We start from the raw sequence: 20,854 nt of genomic DNA, 5'->3' as shown, positions 1-20,854 counted from the left end.
AATTTCAGGCGTACCACATGATGGTTTGGTACATATATATTGTGAAATAATTACTACCGTTAGGTTAGTTAACATCTCCAGAGAGTTTGTTTCTTGATGGGTCTGCAAAAGGCCTGGGCCTGGACACTTATTGACTCTGCTTGGCTTAGATTGATCTTTGTAATTGGTTCAGCATGGGTTAGGCCAACCCTTGTCACTGGACCAGCTTGGGTTTGGTCTACCCTGGGCCAGTTTTTGGCTCAACTTGAGTTGAGCTGATCCCTGTCATTAGCTCAGCTTGGGTTAGGTCTAGCCCTGGGCCAGTCATTGTCTCAACTTGAAATAGGCTGATTCTTGCCATTGGCTCCGCTGGGGTTAGGTCTACTTCTCTACCCCTGGGCCAGTCATTGGCTCAGCTTGGGTTGGGCTGATCCTTTTCATTGGTTGTGCTTGGGTTAGTGCTGCCAGAGCCCTCCCCTACTGCTCTTGCCATTAGCTCAGCTTTGCGTTAGGTCCACCCTGGCTGGTTACTGATGCCAGAGGTATGAGTAAGCACATAACTTCTTACAGGTGCAGCAGATGATGTCAGATCCATCTGAGCTCCAAGGAATAAGTGTAGGGTTGATTTCCCCCAAGGGAATATTGGGGTGCTATTACAGAAAAATGGAAGAAGGAATGTTGGACTGGAAAAAAAAATCAGCAAATTAATGGCTTTCTACTTCATCCAACTTCTCTGCTTTGATCAAGCTTTAAGAGAAATTCTGTTCCCCAAAAGAGGGTGGGTGGGGACATGGCATGTTTGCTCTAAATTGAGGAAGGGAGAGAAATTAGGAGGGAGAGAAGGTGTGAATATGGGCTCTAACAAGTTGTAGAGTTATCAATAAGTGCTGTGCTCGGATGTAGGTATCGTTGTTCAGTTTCTGCTGGGGATCCAGAGGTGGGTGATCGTGTCCCTGTCAATGCTGACATATTTAGCAGAATGATTTGTATTTTTAGCCAGATATACAGCTTGTTAGTTATGTCTGGCACAGTGAGGGATTGGGTTTATTTTTAAATTTTTTTTACGGCCGCACTTGCAGCATGTGGAAGTTCCCAGGCCAGGGGTTGGATCCGAGCTGCATCTGTGATCTGCACTGCAGCTTGTGGCAATGCTGGATCCTTAACCCACTAAATGAGGCCAGAGATTGAACCTGCATTCTCTCAGAGACGTTGTCAGGTCCTTAACGCACTGAGCCCCAACGGGGACTCCCTATTTATGTATATATTTTTTTGTCCCCAAGACAAAACCATGAGCTCCCTTGAGGGAAAGAAGGGGCTGTGGAGAGATCTCATTTGGATTCCTAATGAGAATCCTAACTTTTCAACAAGCTCAGAGTCTTACGTAAATTGAGAATATAAGCTATTAAACTGAGAGGCGGGTGGAGTCAGCCAGGAGTCCATGGATGGTTAATAGAAATTTGTTCCCTGATCTCTGCAGGGGGGTAGCTCAGAGTCCCCAGAGCCAAGGCCCTCATTGCAGCTCCCCTCTGGCTACTGGCTACTTTGTCTCCTTTTCTTCTCACACCCAGTTCTCCAAAATCCTGTCTACTTCCTCTTGCTCAGCTCCCAGTTACTCCTCCACCCAGCTGATCCCGCCTGCCTCCTCCTGTGTGTTGAAACCAGTATTGCTCACATCACCAGTGACCAACATTTGGCTGAGTCTCCCGGATATTTTCCAGTCCTTATCTCACCAGCTTCTCTGTTACATCACAGGTACTGTGGAACATTCCCCTTCCCCCCCTTGAAACCGTCTCCCGCCTTGAAACCGTCTCTTCCCAGGACAGCTCAGTTTCTGGCTCTCATCTCTCTCTCACTCTCTTTCTCCTCTGTCTCCCGTGACTCCTGTTTCTTCCTTTGCCCCGCTTTTAAACCCTGGCTCTTCAGAGTTCCATCAATAGTCCTCAGTAGAGTCTCCTAAGGTTCCGTCACAAGGAAAAGGGAAGAACCAGCTGCACATGCAGGACTCTTATACTTGTGTCGTTAGCCCAGACTTTACCCGAGTTTCAGATCCAATGCTGCATCCTGGTGTATCATAGGTGCTTTTGACTGTGCCAGGCTGGGTTCATTATCCCCTTGCCGTAGAGACTTTCCTTATATTCTCAGTCTGTGCTGATGGGGGTAGTGGTGGCACCTGGTCATCTAAGTTAGAGCCCGCAGGATGTCCCCACCCCCACTCTGGCCCAAATGTAATAAATCAGGTAGATTTTATCTATCCATTAATGTATTGTGCACGTGCACTGTGTTTTCTCCGGGTTTAGTTTTAGGTTTTTGGCAAATTTATTCCAACAGTTTAAAGTTTAGGTTTTTGTGGAGTTCCTGTTGTGGCTCAGCGGTTAATGAACCCGACTGGCATCCATGAGGATTCAGGTTCAATCCCTGTGGGTTAAGGATCCAGCATTGCCATGAGCTGTGGTGTAGGTCGAAGGTGTGGCTTGGATCCCACGTTGCTGTGGCTGTGGTGAAGGCTGGCGGCTTCAGCTCTGATTGGACCCCTACTCCTGGGACCCTCCATATGCTGTGGGTGCAGCCCTAAAAAGACAAAAAAATAAAATAAAGTTTTGGTTTGTTTGTTTCCACACTCACAGCATGCAGAAGTTCCCAGGCCAGGGTTTAGCAACCCAAAGCCACTACAGTGACAATGCTGGATCCTCAACCTGCTGTGCCACACGGGAACTCCCAGGAATTTTTTTTTTTACCCTTTTAAAGATCAGCTGTTTCATCAGATATGGGATATAATTTTGAAATTTTCTCTCCTAGACATCATGCGACAAGAAGAGTAATCTCTCCCCCCATTTTGACAATGGAAGACTCAGGGAAGACTTTCAGCTCTGAGGAGGAAGAAGCTAACTATTGGAAAGACCTGGCTATGACCTACAAGCAGAGGTCAGTTCTCCAAAGTTCACCTGGCTTTTTCTTCCCAGAGTGATGGCAGCAACCACTTATTGTGGGCCTACTATGTGTCAAGCTCTGTGAAGGGCTTAGCATGCATCGTCCCATTTAAACCTCATCACTGCCCCATGAAGAAACCATTCTCACTCCATTTTCCAAATGAGGAAACTGAGCCTCAGTGAAAGCAAGAAACTTGCCCAGGGTCACACAGCCAGGGAGTAACAGAGCTGGAAATTTGAACCCCAAAGCCTAGGGTCCTAAGCAAATGGCTGTGCTACCGCCCAGCTTATTTTCTGGCAGGGTTTTGTCAGTTCCCAGGTGCCACATCCGGTCTGCCCTTGCCCTTTATGTGTGGGGAAAGAACTCTCTGTGCCTGGCAGAATGGGTTGTTACAGATTTTAAAATTTGAAACCAATGTTGCAGTCCCTATATCTGGGACCTGTGTCTGTTTAACATGGTTGCTTTTTATCTCTTATGGACTCTTGTAATCTCCACTGGAAGGTCTTTTTTTTTCTTTTGGCTACCCTGAGGAATATGGAGTTCCGGGGCCAGGGATCAGAACCAAGCCAGAGCTGTGACCTAAGCTGCAACTGGGGCAGCGCTGGACCCTTAACCCACTGTGCTGGGCCTGGGATCCAACCTGATGCCACTGATCTCATAGTGCCACAGTGGGAGCTCCTCCACCAGAAGTCTTAGACCAGCTGCTCTAAGTTCTTTTCTTTTTTCTTTTTTTCTTTTTGTAGCTGTACCCACGGCATATGGAAGTTCCTGGGCTGGGGGTGGAATTGGAGCTGCAGCTGCCTGCCTATGCCACCGCCACAATGTTGCCAGGTCCAAGCTGCATCTGCAGCCTAACCCACTCAGTAAGGCCAGGGATCGAACCCTACTCCTAAAGGACAGTATGTCGAGTTCTTAACCCATGAGCCACAGTGGGAACTTGTGATTTCTTTATTCTTAGTTTGATTTAAAGATAATTTAGGGAGTTCCCATGATGGCTCAGTGGTTAATGAACACGACTAGTATCCATGAGGACAAGGGTTCGATCCCTGTCCTCGCTCAGTGGGTTAAGGATCTGGCGTTACTGTGAGCTGTATGTAGGTTGCAGACACAGAAGGGATCCCGTGTTGCTGTGGCTGTGGTGCAGGCCAGCAGCTGCAGCTCCAATTTGATCCCTAGCCTGGGGACTTCCATATGCCTTGGGTACAGCCCTAAAAAGACAAAAAAAAAAAAAAAAGATATCCCTTGAATTTTAAGGACTGAGAAGCTAGAATTGGCTGTTTGGGGTATGGGATCGGGACATATAGTGGTGTGATCAGTGAATATTTGTATGATGCAGTTCCTGCTTATACATAAAACTGAGGAGAATACACAGTCCAAAGTATATTTACTACGTGTTGGGCTCCAAAAATACATGTGGGAATGAATGAGTGGAGAGCGAATTGGTTAAGAAAGGGCTTTGAAGCCAGGCATACCTGGATACAAGTCCAAGCTCTGTTTCTCACTTGTTGTTTGACCTTGAGACAAGTCACTCATCTTGCCTGCACCTCACCTTCTCATCTGAACAGCAAGGATAGTGAAAGTTTCTGCTTCAAAAGGCAGCTGAATAAAGAGCTGATCCAGGTAGTCTTCTGGTGGCCTAGCAGTTAAAGGATCTGGTGTCATCCCTGCTGTGGCTGAGGTCATTACTGTGGTGCGGGTTAGATCCCTGGTCTGGAGATTTCCAAATGCCATGGGTGTGGCCAAAAAAAAATTAAAAATGAAATTAAAAATAAAAAAAGAATTGATCCACATATAACACAGTAGCAACAAGTAAGCCTTCCGTCAAGTGATCAGCAGACATCTGGGAATCCTGCAGGGCGGAGAATACACAGGAGGAACTGCGAGAATTCCAGGAGGGAAGCCGAGAATACGAAGCTGAATTGGAGACGCAGCTGCAGCAGATCGAAACCAGGAACAGGGACCTGCTGTCGGAAAATAACCGTCTCCGCATGGAGCTGGAGACCATCAAGGTGAGGGGAGAGAGGAAGCCCAGGCAGGTGCGGATGGGCTTCCAGGGTCTGTGGCTGGAAAGGGAGGCTGCAGACGTGGCCGGGGCTCCCTCCCACCCCCTGGCTGCCAGGCACGTGTGGCATGTGGGCTTTTTACACCCCTGGAGGAGGCACATTGTAAGAAGCAGGTTCGCACGTGTCCCACGGCTGTTCTTGGCTGTTGGTGACCATCCGTTGAGGCAGGTGGAAGGTAGACCTTTCTAGAGGATGGAGCATTGCTGGAATTGCTGTTGATTATGTTACAAGGCCCGGGGTTATGCTGTCCAGTGTGTTAGGTAGCCCCCAGCCACATGTGGCTGCTGATCTTTATGTTAGTGAAAATACATAAAAATTCAATTCCTCCATCATACTAGCCGCATTTTAAGTGCTCCACAGCCACAGGTCTTTGGCGGGTGTCAGTGCGGGACAGAGAGACTGTAGAATGTTGCCATCATTATAGAAAGTTCTGTTGGACAGTCCCGGTCTAGAGCAGGTTCCTCAACCTGGGCAGTATCAACATTTGAAGCCACTTAATTCTCCCTTATGAGGGCTGAGTTTTGCCTTGTGACCAGCCTCCCTGGTCTCCACCCACTAGAGGCCAGTGGCAAGCCCTCCCCCGCCACTGCCCAAGTTGTAACAACCAAACAAATCTGCAGACATCACCAAGTATCTGGAGAACCACTGCTCTGCGGTAAAGACTGCCTTTTGGACCACATAGGGCTCAGCAGATGATCACTAAGTATCACACTGTGCCCTGGAGACAGTTTCAGCCTTCACTGCCAGGCAGGGCCACCTGGCCGGATTCATAAACATCAAGCAGCCTGGACCCACCCGGCCCTGAGATTCCCGTTCTCAGGGAGTCTGGGTGGGGCCCTGGCCTGTCTGCATGTCTTTTTTTTTTTTTTTTAATGCCCACACCCACTGCATATGGACGTTCCTGGGCCAGGGACTGAATCTGAGCCTCAGCTGCAACTTGAGCTGCTGCACTTGGATTCTTTACTTTCCGAGGTGGGAACTTTTATTTTTTATTTATTTTTTTAAACCAAGCTCCTCATGTAAATTTGGATGAGCTACGGGGAACACGTCAGGACCTTGCAGTGTGAGCCCGGGGCTAGGCGTGATGCACAGAGGAAGGAGATGTGGCCTTTACCCTCTGGAAGCTTCCTGGGGAAGAGAGACGTGACAACCAGAAGCATGTAGGGAAGAGATGCTCCATTACCTGGTGCTGACTGCGAGAGCCTCCCAAGAGAGATGTGCATGGGTTGGAGACAGTCACGGAGGAGATGGGAGGGACTTGATCTGGTGTTTGAAGGTGTGTGTGTCTGTCTGTCTGTCCGTGTCTAGTCAGCAGCTTGGGCCACAGGGGTTTGAGGAAGAGTTAGTATGGATCTGCCCCAGGTACGAGCAAGAATGAGTGTCAAGTGGACCTTGGGAATCTGGCTTTCCTAGCACACGGGATAAAGTGGGGCTGGCAGATGTTTGGGGATTGAAGGATGGGGAGCAGCAGAGGAAAGACACCATAGTCCTTGGCAGCTGAGCAGCGGATGATAAATAAGCTTTCATGGTGTAGACCCTGGAGCCCAACGTGGGCATCCACGGGTCCGTCTGGCCCATAGGTGTTTGCTTCAGCCATTAGTGGTCTTTATTCAACATTTTATCATGAAAGTTTTCAAGCACATAGTACAGTTGGAACAGTTTGCTGGTGGATCCCTGTATATCTACCACCTAGGCTCTACCAATAGCCTTTACTTTTTTTTTTTTTTCTTTTTGGGGCCGCACCTGCAGTATATGGAGGTTCCCAGGCTAGGGGTTGAATCGGAGCTACAGCTGCTGGCCTACACCACAGCCAGAGCAACGGGGGATTCAAGTTGCATCTGCAACCTACACCACAGCTCAAGGCAACACTGGATCCTTAAGCCACTGAGCGAGGCCAGGGATTGAACCCCCAACCTCATGGTTCCTAGTCAGATTCATTTCCACTGCGCCACAACAGGAACTCCTGGCCTTTGCCATTCTTGCTCTTTATTACCTCTCTATCCATCTGTCCATCCATCTTTTCCAGTGCATCTCAAAGTGAATTGCACACATTTGTACACTTCCCTGTAAACATGGCAGTAGGCTGTAAAGTAGAAGTGATGCTTGGCTTAGTTTATTCTTTTACTTTTATAAAGAGTAAAATTTACCTCTTTAGTGTTTTTTAAAATATTTACTCTGAGCATTAAAAGTCGTGAGGCTTCCTGTAGAAAAACCAGGATTTCCGACGTCCTTTCATCTTCCTTTGACAGAGCTGGCCACCTGGGGCTGGCCTTCTTCCACACCAGCAAAAAGCTGAGTTGTGATCACTTAAGACAGCAGGCCTTGTGCAGTTGGTCCCAGTCCTCACGGCTGTCCTGCTCCCCCTCCCTGTCCCCTTCTCTGACCCTGGGGGCCGAGGGCCTTTTCTCCTTATACCTGGCCTATGCCACTTATTCTGCCAGCAGCCTGACCCCCAACCTAGGCACTGGGGAATCGTTAACAGCTCTTCACTGAAGGGGGCTCAGGATGGGTGATGGTATGAACCATGGTTCGGGTGGGCAGACGACCTCCGTGGGTGCTGGCTCAGTACCAAGCAATTGCTAAGTAATGAACCACTTCCGGCCTGAGCCCTTGAACCTGCAGAAGACCCCTTCACTACAACCACATGGCGGGTGCACGAGACGCAGGGTGTAGAGCAGGGAGGGAACAGACCTGGAGTGAAGAACTGCCCCCAGCACATCGTGCTGCTTCACCTAAACAACATCAAACTGCCAACTGCGTTGGACTTGTCGACAACTGGCTTATTCATCGCCAGTTGAATAAAAAAGCTTATGAGGGACCACACAGAGCGTCTATTGATGCCTCCATCAGCTGACAGCTTATTATAATTAGCCCCAGATGAAAGCGCTACAGCTTTTCATGTGCCTGAGTTCAAAGGACAGCATTTGAATCTTGATGCTGGTGGACAAGGCTGTTAACTGCGTCCTCTTGGAACCTGTGTTTGAATCTAGGTCAACAACCTAGGATGCTGTACCTTCCTGTTTTATTTGGGGGCACACCCACCTGCAGGTGCAAGGTGACCAGAGCCACGCCTGGGAATTCACCCGTGCCGGGGCCTGGTCTGTCCTTGCTGGTCCAGGGAGTGGCTTCCCTTGCTCACAGCCAGGAAACAGTATCAGGGGGGACCGAGCAGCGTGAGGATGTGACACCCCCCTCCCTGTCCTCGCCCTGTAAATAATCTGCTTGTTCTGCGGACACTCTCCTTTCACAGCAGCTCTCACCACGCCTCTCTGGCCTGGGCAGCATTATGTCACTCTCCCTGGGGCTTCCAGACTGTTTCTAGCAACAGCTTTGTTTACTCGACGGAGTCAAGAAGAGGAGTCGCCCTGTTTTTTAACTTTCTGATTAGACGTGGGCCTTTCCTGTGGGAAGTTAGTGTTTCCTTTCATGTGTGTAGGAAAAGTGGGAAGGGTGTCTGATGACAGAAGGTGATTTCAAAGAGGAGCTGGAGCAAAAGTGAGTGAGTGTGTGTGCGTGCAGTTTCCGTGACCTGGTGGAAGCGCTTGAGGGCAGTTCAGCCAGGTAGTTCTAAGAGCACAGGCCTAGGTGGATAGGGTTGGACCTTGGGTCTGGGATTTGCTTCCAGTTGACTTGGGCTGATGAAGTGACTGAGCCTCGGTCCCCATGTCTCTGAAATGGCATTTAAGGGAGGCACCGTGAGTAGTGTCTATGGCCAGAGGCTGGCGCAGAGCAAGCGTGTGGGGAATGTTAACTGCTTTTAATTGGGCAGCAGCGGCTTGTTAGAAGTCATCTGGGCTACTCCTTGCCTTAGCAACATGCCCCCCCCCCCAAAAAAAGGCAACAGCCAGATCACACTTCTTTTGGTAAAAACCACAGTTTTAGTGTTTTGGTTTTTTTCCCTTCCTCTCCCAGAGTCCCAAGAGTTCCTTCTAACTCCCCAATGCTGCAGGGAGAGTGAGTGTCCTGGGTCACAAAGTCAAAACTGTTGCCAAACTGAGTCCCTGATGTCCTGCTCTTCCTGTGAGGCACAAGCAGCAGCATCGATGTGGTTCCTGATGCTCTGGAACCCAGGGATGTCAGGTGCAGTGCACAGGTGCTGCCCTCGTGGATGAGGCTGGGGGAGGTTAGATGGCTTTCTGTGGCTGTGGGCACCGTGCACAAAATGTTGGCTTTGAAGATCGTTGGGGCCTTCTTGACACCAGAGGCTGCAGGGACCAGTGTGGGAGGGGGCGGTGTCCAAGATGCTCAGGAAGCCCTTGGGACTTGACCGCTTGAGCGGCAGCTTCCTCTTCCCACCACCATCCTCTGTCACTTGCTTAGGAACAATGTCTGGGGGCAGAAGGTTCTCCTGATGGAGCTTAGGCTTGTCCCCTGGCTGTGGCAAAACCTCCTGAGTGAGTGTGGGAAGGCTGGTCCCATAAAGACCCTGGAATAAGGGAGCGAGAAGTTCCCTAAAGACATGGGGGTGCCGGCAGGCAGTTCAGTGGGGGAGGAATGGATGCTTGGTGGCCGAGAGTGACATGCGTATGCTGCGGTAGGACAGCATGTGTCCCAGGATTAACTATCAGTGTTTCAGGAGGTGACAGGAAGGGTGGTACACTTACTCACCGGCATCCTAGCTCACTCACTCAGCGTGATTCTGTCCTTCAGGAGAAGTTTGAAACGCAGCATTCTGAAGGCTACCGGCAGATCTCGGCCTTGGAGGATGACCTTGCCCAGACAAAAGCCATTAAAGATCAACTGCAGAAATACATCAGAGAGTTGGAGCAAGCCAACGACGACTTGGAAAGGGCCAAACGGTATGTCGGGAAGGACAGAGAGGTTTGGGAACCTTTGTCTCTGGATACCAGGCACCATGTGGAGGGTGGAGCTCAGCTGGGAGCAAAGCCAGTGCCCTATGGGTCCTAGAGTCTCACAGGAAGTGGACTCAGGCAGTGCCAGGAGGCAGGTTTGGTTCCCGGCCAGGCACAGGGGGTTAAAGGATCCGGCCTGTCGTGGCTGCAGCTTGGATCTGATCCCTGGCTCAGGAACTCCACATGCTGTGAGGTGGCCAACTAAAAGAAAACAGAGATCCCTTTCAGCTAATTCTAAAAATCTAGATGCTCTCAGGGTTGATTTCCAGTGATGGCCTTTTCTCTTGAGTTTGGGTCACATTTTCTTGTTCTTTATGTGTCTAGTAATTTTGGATTATATTCTGGACATTATGAATGTTGTGTTGCAAAAACTATGGATTCCATTATTTTATTTTTTTTCTCTTGTTTGTTAACTAGGCTGAACTCACACTCTAAACTGTGTCTCCCCTTGATGGGCAATAGAAATTTGGTTCTTTTAGCCTTAACTAGGCTGCTTCAAGTGGCCATGCATGTGCATGGTGCAGGGGTCAGCCTGATGTAGGAAGAGTGTATATGCAGAATTTGGGACTCCCCCAAGGTAGTGGATTATTATTATTATTATTTTTTTTCTTTTTTTGGCCTTGCCCATGGCATGTGTAAGTTCCTGGGCCAGGGATCAAACCTGAGCCAGAGCAGTGACAGTGCTGAGTCCTTAACCACTAGGCCTCCAGGAAACTCCCAAGGTGGTTGATTTCTCTCTCTGGAGCCTTAGGCACAAAGCTTATAAAGATACAAAATTTTACCCACTGCTGTTTCCTTTCTTCGAGTGTTGACTCCCTTTCAGTTTTTGCCAGTGTCTTCAGATCATTGTCTTTCTCATTTTACCCAGAGTTTGTAGTTGTAATCTATAGGATATTTGGTCTGATATGAGCTATCTTATTATCAGCAGAAGTGGAACTTCTTTTTAAGTTTGTAAGAGCTCTTTGTATATTTTTTGCTACTGATTTTTGTCCTACATTGAAAAAAATTTTTTTTTCTTTTCAGGGCCACACCCACAGCATATGGAGATTCCTAGGCTAGGGGTTTAATTGGAGCCACAGCTGCCAGCCTACACCACAGCCACAGCAATGCCAGATCCGAGCCACATCTGCAACCTGCACCACAGCTCAAGGCAATGCCGGATCCTTAACCCACTGGGCGAGGCCGGGATCGAACCCCCACCTCATGGTTCCTAGTCAGATTCATTTCCACTGTGCCATGCATGACAGGAACTCTGAAAATATTTTTTATAGAATAATCTTTTGTCTGTTGACTTGATGGCATCATTTACCATACAAATAATTTCCATTTTTAGATAATCAACTCTGTCTCCCTTTCTAGCTTCTACTTTTCCAGGCTTTAGTAGGGAAATCTTGATCCTTTGATTATGCATGTATTCTGCTAATTTTTTGCAAGATTTTTTTTCTTGTTTTAACTTATGCTTTTAATCCACCTGAAATTTATTTTTGTATCTAGTATGATATATGTCCCATTTTATTTTCATTAGGTAGATAGCAATTGTTCCAGTACTATTTATTAAACACTCCATCTTTTTTCTACTCTTTGAGCTCATCTCTGTCGTATGTTAACCTCGGTCTCCATGGGAGATGGATACCCTTGTGGATCCTGGAAATTCACGGATGCTCAAATCCCTTATTTGAAAGGGTGTAGTATTTACATCTACCTATGCACATCTTCCCATAAACTTTAAATCATGTCTAGATTAATTATAATAGTTAATACAATTTAGATGCTACATAAATAGTGGCTAGAGAGCGGCATATTTGAGTTTTGCTTTTTGGAACTTTCTGGTTTTTTTTGTTTTGTTTTGTTTTTCCTGAGTATTTTTGATTGGCAGTTCGTTGACTCCAAAAATGTACAACCCACAGATGTGGAAGGCTGACTGTAGATTCTGGGATCTCATTCGGAATTCTCTGAGTCCATTGTGCAATTTGTGAATTACTCTACCCGTACCACAGTGACTTGGTTACTGTGGCTTTATAGTGTGTTCTGGTTTCTGGCAAGTGACTGGCATACAATTATTTCCACCCACATCTCATTGATCACAGCAGGTCACACTGCTACGCCACGTCAAGGGCTGGGAAAGGACATTCACCCACAGCTAGGGTGTGGAGACAGGGAGGATGAAGAGCTGGGACCAATAGTGCAGTTTATCACGAAGAGCTAGTACGTTCACATGGTTCAAAAATAACATTAAAAGGGATAGAGTTTTTTTTTTTTTTTTTTTAACGCAAAGTCCAGCAAATAAAATAGAAGTTTGTGTTATCCCCTTCTCCTTTTTCCCCCCACAAAAGAGCATTCTCTACACACTGCTGTACATCTTGCTTTGTCACATAATAGATCTTGGAGGTCTTGCTGTAGTAGGACACAGAGCTTTCTTTGTTATTGGGTTTTTTTTTTTCCCCCCCAAGTGTATAGTCTCTTGTATGGTTGGAATTGTATGATTCGTAAGAATGTATTTATCCATCTCCCTGTGGCTGCATTTCCATTCTTTTGCGATGATAGGCATTGCTGTAAGAGAATGATATGCATTGCTTGCACAGATGTATGTCTGTAGAATAAATTCCCAGAAGTGGAATTACGGGGTCAAAGGATATATGCATATGTGATTCTGATAGTTTTTGCCCAGTTGTTCTCTGTATTTGTACCAGTTTGCTCTCACAACGAACTGATGAGAAAGTTCCTGTTTTCCAAATAGCTTCACTAACAGCATTTTTCAAACTTTGGATTTCTGCCAATCTAATAGACAACAAATATGTACATTTCTGAATTGTGAGTGACCTTGAGTTCCTTTTCATATATTTAATAACTTTATCTCTTTTTCTGTGAACTCCGTTTACCTTTGCCATGGTTTTTTTTTTTTTTTTTTTTTTTCTGTTTTGACCACACCCACAGTATATGGAAGTTTCTGGGCCAGTGATCAAATCTGAGCCACAGGTGTGATTTACGCCACAGCTGCGTCAGTGCCCAATCCTTAACCCTGTACGCCACAGCGGGCACTCCAAGAGCATAGCCATCCTGGGTGGCCTGACCACACCACCATAAGTCGTTTGCTTCTTATGGTCCCTCCACTGAATGTCTGTAAAACTAAATGACTCCCTTTTAACTGTGGAGGGGGATAGCCTCGTGAAAGAATAACCTTGAAAGGCTCAGGGCCTATTTGGAGGTAACTCAAAATCAAATGCCTTCCTTAAAGGTTGTGTGGTTGAATTTGCAAGCGCTAAGATGCCAGAATGTTCTGCAAAGATTAAAATTGGTTTCCTCTAGTTTTACTCTTCTATGCATTATTGTTACATAGGTATTAAAAAGAATTTTTTTTTCTTTTTAGGTCTGCATGTGTAGCATGTGAAAGTTCCCAGGTCAGGGGTCCAATTGGAGGTGCCGGCCTACACCACAGCAATAGCAACATGTGATCCTTAACTCACTGAGCGAGGCCAGGGATCGAACCTGCATCTTCCTGGATACTAGTCAGATTCGTTACCACTGAGCCGCAACGGAAACTCCAAGAAGGATTTTTTTCATGGTTAAAAAAAACCCAAACACTTAACATTGAGGGGTCTCTTGTGGTGCAGTGGGTTAAGTTGTCACTCCAGCAGCTTGGGTCATTGCCACGATGCTGGTTCGATCCCTGGTCAGGGAACTTCCACTTGCTGCAGGTGCAGCCAAAAAAGAAAAACGTAACATCAGATTTTCCATCTTACCCTTTTTTTTTTTTTTTTTTTTTGTCTTTTGTCTTTTTGTCTTTTTTTTTTTTGTTCTTGTTGTTGTTGCTATTTCTTGGCACTCCCGGCATATGGAGGTTCCAGGCTAGGGTTGAATCGGAGCTGTAGCCACCGGCCTACGTCAGAGCCACAGCAACTCGGGATCCAAGCCGCGTCTGCAACCTATACCACACCTCACGGCAACACCGGATCCTTAACCCACTGAGCAAGGGCAGGGACCGAACCCGCAACCTCATGGTTCCTAGTCAGATTCGTTAACCACTGCGCCACGACGGGAACTCCACCTTACCCTTTTTTAAGCGTTAACAGTACAACAGTGTTAAATGTATCCACGTTATCATGCAGCAGCTCTCCAGAACTTTCTCCTCTTCAACTTAAACCCTGATTCTTCCTCCCTGCTCCCTCCGGCCCTTGGTAATCACCTTCCTCCTTTCTGGGTCTGTGATTTTGATTACTATAGATTCTCCATGTGAATGGAATCATACATGTGAATGTCCTTTTGTGACTGCTTTTAGCATAACATCCTTGGGATTTATCCGTATTGTAGCATGTGACAAGGATTTCCTTCTTTCTTAAGGCCGTGGGATATTCGATTGCATGTTTGTACCACATTTTCTTTATCTGTTTATCTGTCAGCGGACATGTGGGTTGCTTCCACCTCTTGGCCGGTGTGAATAATGCTGCAGTGTACAGGAGTGTACAGATACCTCTTTGAGTTCCTGCGTTTAACTCTTTTGGAGTGTGCTTGCTGGATATATTTTTAGTTTTTGTGTTTTTTTGCTTTCTAGGGCTGCACTCGTGATACATGGAGGTTCCCAGGCTAGGGGTTGAATCGGAACTACAGTTGCCGGCCTACACCACAGCCACAGCAATGCCAGATCCGAGCCACAACGGCTCATGGCAACGCCTACACCACAGCTCATGGCAACGCCGATCCTTAAGCCACTCAGCCAGGCCAGGGATTGAATCCATGTCTTCATGGATACTAGTTGGGTTCATTAACCACTGAGCCACAACGGGAAGTCCTCTTTTAATTTTATGCAGAACCTCTGTACTGTTTTCTGCAGTGGCCGCACCATTTTACATGCCCACCACACCCTCAGTGACACTCGCGGCAGATGGGGATTCCCAGGCTAGGGGTCCAATCAAAGCTACAGATGCCGGTGTACGCCACAGCGACAGCAACACAGGATGCAAGCTGCGTCAGCGACCTACACCACACCTCACGGCAGGGCTGGATCCTTAACCCACTGATCGAGGCCAAGGATTGAACCTGCGTCCTCATGGATACTAATCAGGTTCTTTTCTGCTGTGCCACAATGGGAACTCCCAAATAGATGCTTCTGATCTCCGTGAGCTACAATTAGCAGGAGTTAAAGGTGTTCTGGAGACAGACAGAAAAACTGCTGGTGCCCTGTTTACATTTGAAAGGAACACCCATTGTGGGCTTTGAGTGTTACTTCCCTGCCCCCTCCAGGCAGAGGGGCTGTTGCTGCCCCCACATTGCATGTGAAGAACCTGAGGCCCAGAGGAGGGAGCTTGTCCAGAGTTAAACAGACTTCCTTACTGCAGCCCTTCTCAGTGCCTTTAACATGGCATTCCAGTGACTGTCTCCACGCTCCAAAAGAAGTGGTTGTTAGGGTAGCTGGGGGCCTGGGCGTTTTGAACTTTTTTAACTTTTCAGGTCACTGAGTGATTCAGATGGCCTCTTCTGCCCATTTAAATGCATGTTACTATGTCGCACGTGAGTTTGGGTGGGATGTTTGGAATACCGATTGCGTTGAGTCTCTGAGACAAGATGGAACGGGCTGCTCCTGGCCTTGGTCCGGGGCCTGTCTGCAGTCCTCATTAGGTCTGGGCTCATTGCTAAGTCCTATCTGGACATGATCTCATTTAACCCTCAGGCGCCTCGTGAGCTGAGCCCGTCCGCACTGTGCAGGGGAAGAGCCGGGCCCCAGAAGCCTGGGGAGTCTGCTGGGCTCTGTGGGGTTAGGGAGAGCCAGTGCTGGTCCTCACACCTGTGTGGGTAACCCTCTCGTCTCCTGGATCCGTAGGCTGTTTGTGCTGTTGGCTCTCTTGGACAGCTTTGCTTGTCTTCTACCCAGGGCCACCATCATGTCTCTGGAGGACTTTGAGCAGCGCTTGAATCAAGCCATTGAGAGAAATGCCTTCCTGGAGAGCGAACTGGATGAGAAGGAGAATCTCCTAGAATCTGTTCAGCGACTGAAGGATGAAGCCAGAGGTCAGGTGGCCTTGGCTCTGTCCTGTGTGTCTCACCAGCGTTGTACCCTCCCCCTACCTGAGGGTGTCCTGTCCCATAGCATCGCCAGCGTTACCTCTGCTGGGAATCCTCACCCTGCTTGGCACGTGGGTTGTCTGGTCCGAGGGCAGGGACCATGTGGGGCAAGCTGTGCCTTGGTGCTCCCACCCATGCTAAGATGGTCAGAAGTCTCCAGCCCTGTACAGGCCCCCTGTGGGTATTTAAGCCCACCACCAGCTTCATGCTCAGCAGGAGCATGAGGTTTTGTGGGGAGAAAATGCCTGTTGAAGGATTTGCTAGCCGGCCTGTTACTTTGGTGACCCAACGGCAGCTGAGAGGTGTGGCTCAGAACCCTGGAATCTCAGCAGCGCTTGCTCTTTGGAGGTAGTGGTTCCAGAGGTAGAGCTTTCTAACCGTAAGACATGAGCAGATCAACCCAGTTGGGTCCATAAAAGATTTTGTTAAAGTCCCAATTAATTATTTATGACATTCATCTGGTGTCTCATGTGTAGCCAGTGGAAGGTGGATTTAATAGCTGTACCCACGGCATGTGGAAGTTCCCAGGCTAGGGGTCGAATCAGAGCTGTAGCTGCCAGCCTACACCACAGCCATAGAACATGGGATCTGAGCCAAGTCTGTGATCTACGCCACGGCTCACAGCAAGGCCGCACCCCCAACCCACTGAGCCAGGGATTGAACCCACACCCTCATGGATACTAGTCAGGTTCACTACCGCTGAGCCATGATGGGAACTCCAAAAAACTTTTTTAAAAAACTATTTTATTTTTGGCCATGGCATGTGGAAATTCCCAGGCCAGGGACTGAACGTGCACCACAGCTGTGACCCCGCTAGCCACTGCAGTGGTAACACTGGATCCTTAAGCCACTGTGCCACAGGGGAACTCCAACAAGGAAACCCTTAAACTTTTCTTTCTTTTTTTTTTTTTTTTTGGCTTTTGTCTTTTGTCTTTTTAGGGCCACACCCGAGGCATATGGAGGTTCTCAGGCTAGGGGGTCTAATCAGTACTTGTTACCAGCCTATACCACAGCCACAGCAACACCAGATCCGAGCCGTGTCTGACACCTATACCACAGCTCATGGCAGTGCCAGATCCTTAACTCACTGAGTGAGGCCAGGGATCAAACCCGCAACCTTATGGTTCCTAGTCGGATTCATTTCTGCTGTGCCACAGTGGGAACTCCAATAAACTTTTCTTTTTAAAAAAAGCTTTTCTTGGAGTTCCCTTGTGGTGTGGTGGGTTAAGGATCTCACCTTGTCACTGTAGTGGTTTGAATTACTGCTGTGGCGCAGGTTCAGTCCCCGGCCTGGAAACTTCTACATGCTGCGGGCATGGCCAAATAAAAATTAAAATTAAAAAAAGAAGTAAACCAGCTCTAATGGAAAAAATTTTAAAAAAAAATTAAAAAAAATTTTTAAGGTAATTATCTCTAAATGCCCATCGGTAATGAAGTGCTTACATAAATTCCATAGAGTTATTTTGTGGAGTGTTAAGCAGTTGTTAAGCACAGTATAGATTAAATGTAGTCTTAGGAGGCTTGTTAGGATATAGAACTGAAAAGGGGAAAATACATAGCTAGTAGATACATGTTTCTCTTGAAGCTTAGTAGAAATTAGATGCATAAAAAATATTCACATACTTATAAACTGTATTGTGAAAATGTGGAGAAAAAGGATTGAAAAACCCTCCCTCCATTTTACAATGATTATGTGTGAGAAAGGGCGTTTGGAGATGGGTTGGGAAAGCATGTTTTCACTTAGTATTTATATACCCTGATCCATTGGAATTTTCTTGAACCAGTACCACAGGCATTAGTGTATCACTGCCATGATTTAAAAACAAAATTTTTTTTAAAAAAAACTTTTGTTTTTACTCAAAAACTGTAGTTTTGCAAGCCTGTGGGGTTTGCCTCATTCCGGGTTCCAAAGGGGAGGTTTCCACTCCAGTAGTTGTTGCTGACCCGGGTGTACTGTGGACCCTCCCCCGCCCCATCGCCCAAAGCAAGGACTTAATCTGTATCCTTTTCCTGGCGCAGATTTGCGGCAGGAACTGGCTGTGCAGCAGAAGCAGGAGAAACCCAGGACCCCCATGCCCAGCTCGGTGGAGGCTGAGAGGACAGACACAGCTGTGCAGGCCACTGGCTCCGTGCCGTCCACCCCCATAGTTCACCGAGGACCCAGCTCCAGCTTGAATACACCCGGGACGTTCAGACGTGGTAAGGGGGATGGGAATCGGGTTTTCTTGGCCTCACAAAGCTTTCCAAGGTGAGAACCAGGGTGGACCCTGGTGAAAGAGAAGCTGGGCCAGGCTCTATATCGGTGAGCAAACTGGAGTTGCTCATGGGGGCAGACCAATGAGGTAAGTGGGAGGAGCCTCTTGGATGTGAGACAGTAGGGAGTCGTGGAGTCTGCGGAGAACTAGAGAAGCGAGAAGCGGCGCCTCGTCCAGAGGGCAGCCCTGCTCCCATCATGAGAGGTGTGTACCCAGCAGACACTCCCCTCTTCACCAGAAGCCAGAAATCCTCTTGTTGAATATAAAATCTCCCAAATTAAAAATTTCAGTAACCAAATAAAAAATTTAAAAAGCATTTTGTGGGTCCAGCAATATGTCATCTAGAACTGGGCCCAGCATAACCTGTGCTGTGTAGTGAAAACCAAGAAGTTTGAGTTGCCCCTCTGCTGACTGATGAACTGTGAGACTCTGATGGGGCCACTTAAAAGCACATCATGATAATAGACAAGTATAGAGCGCTCAAGATGTGCCCATCACTCTGCTTGCTGTGCTTTGTATAAACATGTGCCCTTGCTGGATTCACACGGTGGCCCAGGAGGCGAGCAGTGTGAGTGCTGTCCCTGTTGATGGACAAAGTGCCTGAGCCTCCTGTTCGGGAGTCGGCCTGACAGCGCACAGCTGGCGAATGGGAGGCTGGTTCCCCAGCCGACACCATCACATGCTGCCTGTCCCTGAACTTGGGCCCAGCGTGAAGAGAATGTGAGATTCCCAGAATCCCACTTTAATTTGCACACGACTCACCTGGGCCCCTTGTAAAAATGCACCTCAGACTCAGCAGGTCTGGGCGGGGCTTGAGATTCCACATTTCCAGCCAGCTCCCAGTTGTGCCGCTGGTCCTGTGGGTCTGTGAGCCCTCCGTTGGACAGAGGAGCTCAGAGGCGTAGCCCCCTTAACCACTGGGGCTTGTTAAGATGCTATTAATGTTAATTAACTATATGCAATTTCTAGAATTTTAAGAGGGCTTTTTAAAAAAGATTTTTATTTTTCTATTAGAGTTGATTTACAATGTTCTGTCAATTTCTGCTGTACAGCAGAGAGACCCGGTCAAACATATATATCCATCCTTTTTCTCACATCTTCCTCCATCATGTTCCATTACAAGTGACTCGATGTGGTTCCCTGTGCTGTGCAGCAGGATCTCGTTGCTAAGAGGGCTTATTTTGATTTTGTTTAAAGAACAGCATGTAAAGATAAACACTGAATGGCTGACGAGTCCTCCTGTTGCGTTAGCCAGCAAACAATTGAATGAGGCAGGGGAGCATTGTGGGGGACAGGGCCTTCTCGCCTGCAGGTTTCACACTCTGAGACATTAGCGCACAGGCTTCTGAGTGTGTGTTGGTGTTCTGAGTACTTCTGTTTCACATGCAGGTCTGGATGACTCCACGGGGGGGACCCCCCTCACACCGGCGGCCCGGATATCAGCCCTCAATATCGTGGGCGACCTGCTTCGGAAAGTGGGGGTAAGAGGGGCCTTCCCGGGGTCCGGGTGGTGGCTTCCTATCTTCAGCATACTCGAGGGGTGACCATATGTTCCTTCCCCCTGGCAGAGCCTCCTGAGGTGCAGGTGTAGCCCTGGTTCTCATGTCCCTAGAATCACAGCACTTCTGTGGATGTTGTTTCTGACAGACACCCAGGAGCTGACTGCAAGTTGCCCTCTGATCCTGGGTATATCTGTCTTTCCCTATATCATTCCCCTGGCAATGTGGAAAATTTGGATGAGATGCCTTTTTTTTTTTGTCTTTTTAGGGCTGCACCCGCAGCATATATGGAGGTTCCCAGGCTAGGGGTAAAATTGGAACTGTAGCCACTGGCCTACACCACAGCCACAGCAACCCGGGATCCGTATCCCACTGAGCGAGGCAAGGGATTGAACCCGCATCCTCATAGATACCAGTCGGGTTCATTACAGCTGAGCGCAACAGGAACTCCCAATATTTTTTCTAATTTGAAAAAACTGAGAATATTTGGCAGCTGCCTTCTCTCTCTTTTTTTCTTTTTTTTTTTTGGCTTTGTAGGGCCGCACCTGTGACATATGGAAATTCCCAGGCCAGGGGTCAAATCAGAGCTGCAGTTGCTGGCCTACACCACAGCCATAGCAACTCGGGATCTGAGCCGGATCTGAGCCGCATCTGCAACCTACACCACAGCTTGCAGCATCGCCGGATCCTTAACCCACTAAGTGAGGCCAGGAATCAAGACCACGTCCTCATAGATACTGGTCAGGTTCTTAACCCACTGAGCCACAACGGGAACTCTGCTGCTCTCTCTTTTTTTTAATTTCCCTGGGAGTTGAAGGGAAAATCTTGAAAGGATAGGGCAGAGAACACAAACTTGCAGATTTTATGTTAACTAGGGGAGGAGTCTTTTGTACTTAAGAAATAACATAGGTATTCTCTGAGGCTGTTTCTCTTATTTGGAAACGTGTCGCCTGAAAGCCACATAATTTAAATGTATGTATTCAGAGTTACTAGAAGCTTGCAACTCGTTTCTGATGCTTTTCCTTTTGGCTTTCAGTTTTCTGGTTTGCTACCATATAAGGAGGTTTTAATACTTCCTTAGAGTTTAGAGAAGCCTGGGGTGACCTCATTGCAGGTTTGTTTTCCAGAGGGTCTGTTTACAGCGAGGCTAGACCTTGTTCAAACCTCCTGGTGCCTATTTAACAAGGTAACCGAGAGAGTGAATGATGCCGAAAGTTGAT

General features: G+C 47.8%; 1 protein-coding gene across 6 annotated transcripts in view; it reads left to right on the top strand.

Annotated features, from left to right (window-relative positions):
* The window catches only part of NDE1 (nudE neurodevelopment protein 1), a 29,598-nt gene that overhangs the window by 5,861 nt on the left and 2,883 nt on the right, over positions 1 to 20,854 (top strand). For 3 of the 6 annotated variants that reach the window (XM_021086166.1, XM_021086169.1, XM_021086168.1), the window contains exons 2-8: positions 1,582 to 1,731; positions 2,776 to 2,901; positions 4,763 to 4,916; positions 9,621 to 9,769; positions 15,690 to 15,826; positions 17,900 to 18,079; positions 19,525 to 19,616. In XM_021086166.1, the coding sequence (XP_020941825.1) occupies positions 2,819 to 2,901; positions 4,763 to 4,916; positions 9,621 to 9,769; positions 15,690 to 15,826; positions 17,900 to 18,079; positions 19,525 to 19,616 (795 nt within the window). In that variant the 5' untranslated portion in view covers positions 1,582 to 1,731; positions 2,776 to 2,818. Of the gene's footprint in view, positions 1 to 1,581; positions 1,732 to 2,775; positions 2,902 to 4,762; positions 4,917 to 5,894; positions 6,247 to 9,620; positions 9,770 to 15,689; positions 15,827 to 17,899; positions 18,080 to 19,524; positions 19,617 to 20,854 lie in introns of those variants that run through there. The other 3 variants (XM_021086167.1, XM_021086170.1, XM_021086171.1) reach the window with 2 other exon arrangements.

The sequence above is a fragment of the Sus scrofa genome, chromosome 3, assembly GCF_000003025.6.
Source record: "Sus scrofa isolate TJ Tabasco breed Duroc chromosome 3, Sscrofa11.1, whole genome shotgun sequence".
In the NCBI taxonomy this organism is placed as follows: Eukaryota; Metazoa; Chordata; class Mammalia; order Artiodactyla; family Suidae; genus Sus; species Sus scrofa.
This window is presented reverse-complemented; position numbering and strand designations above follow the sequence as displayed.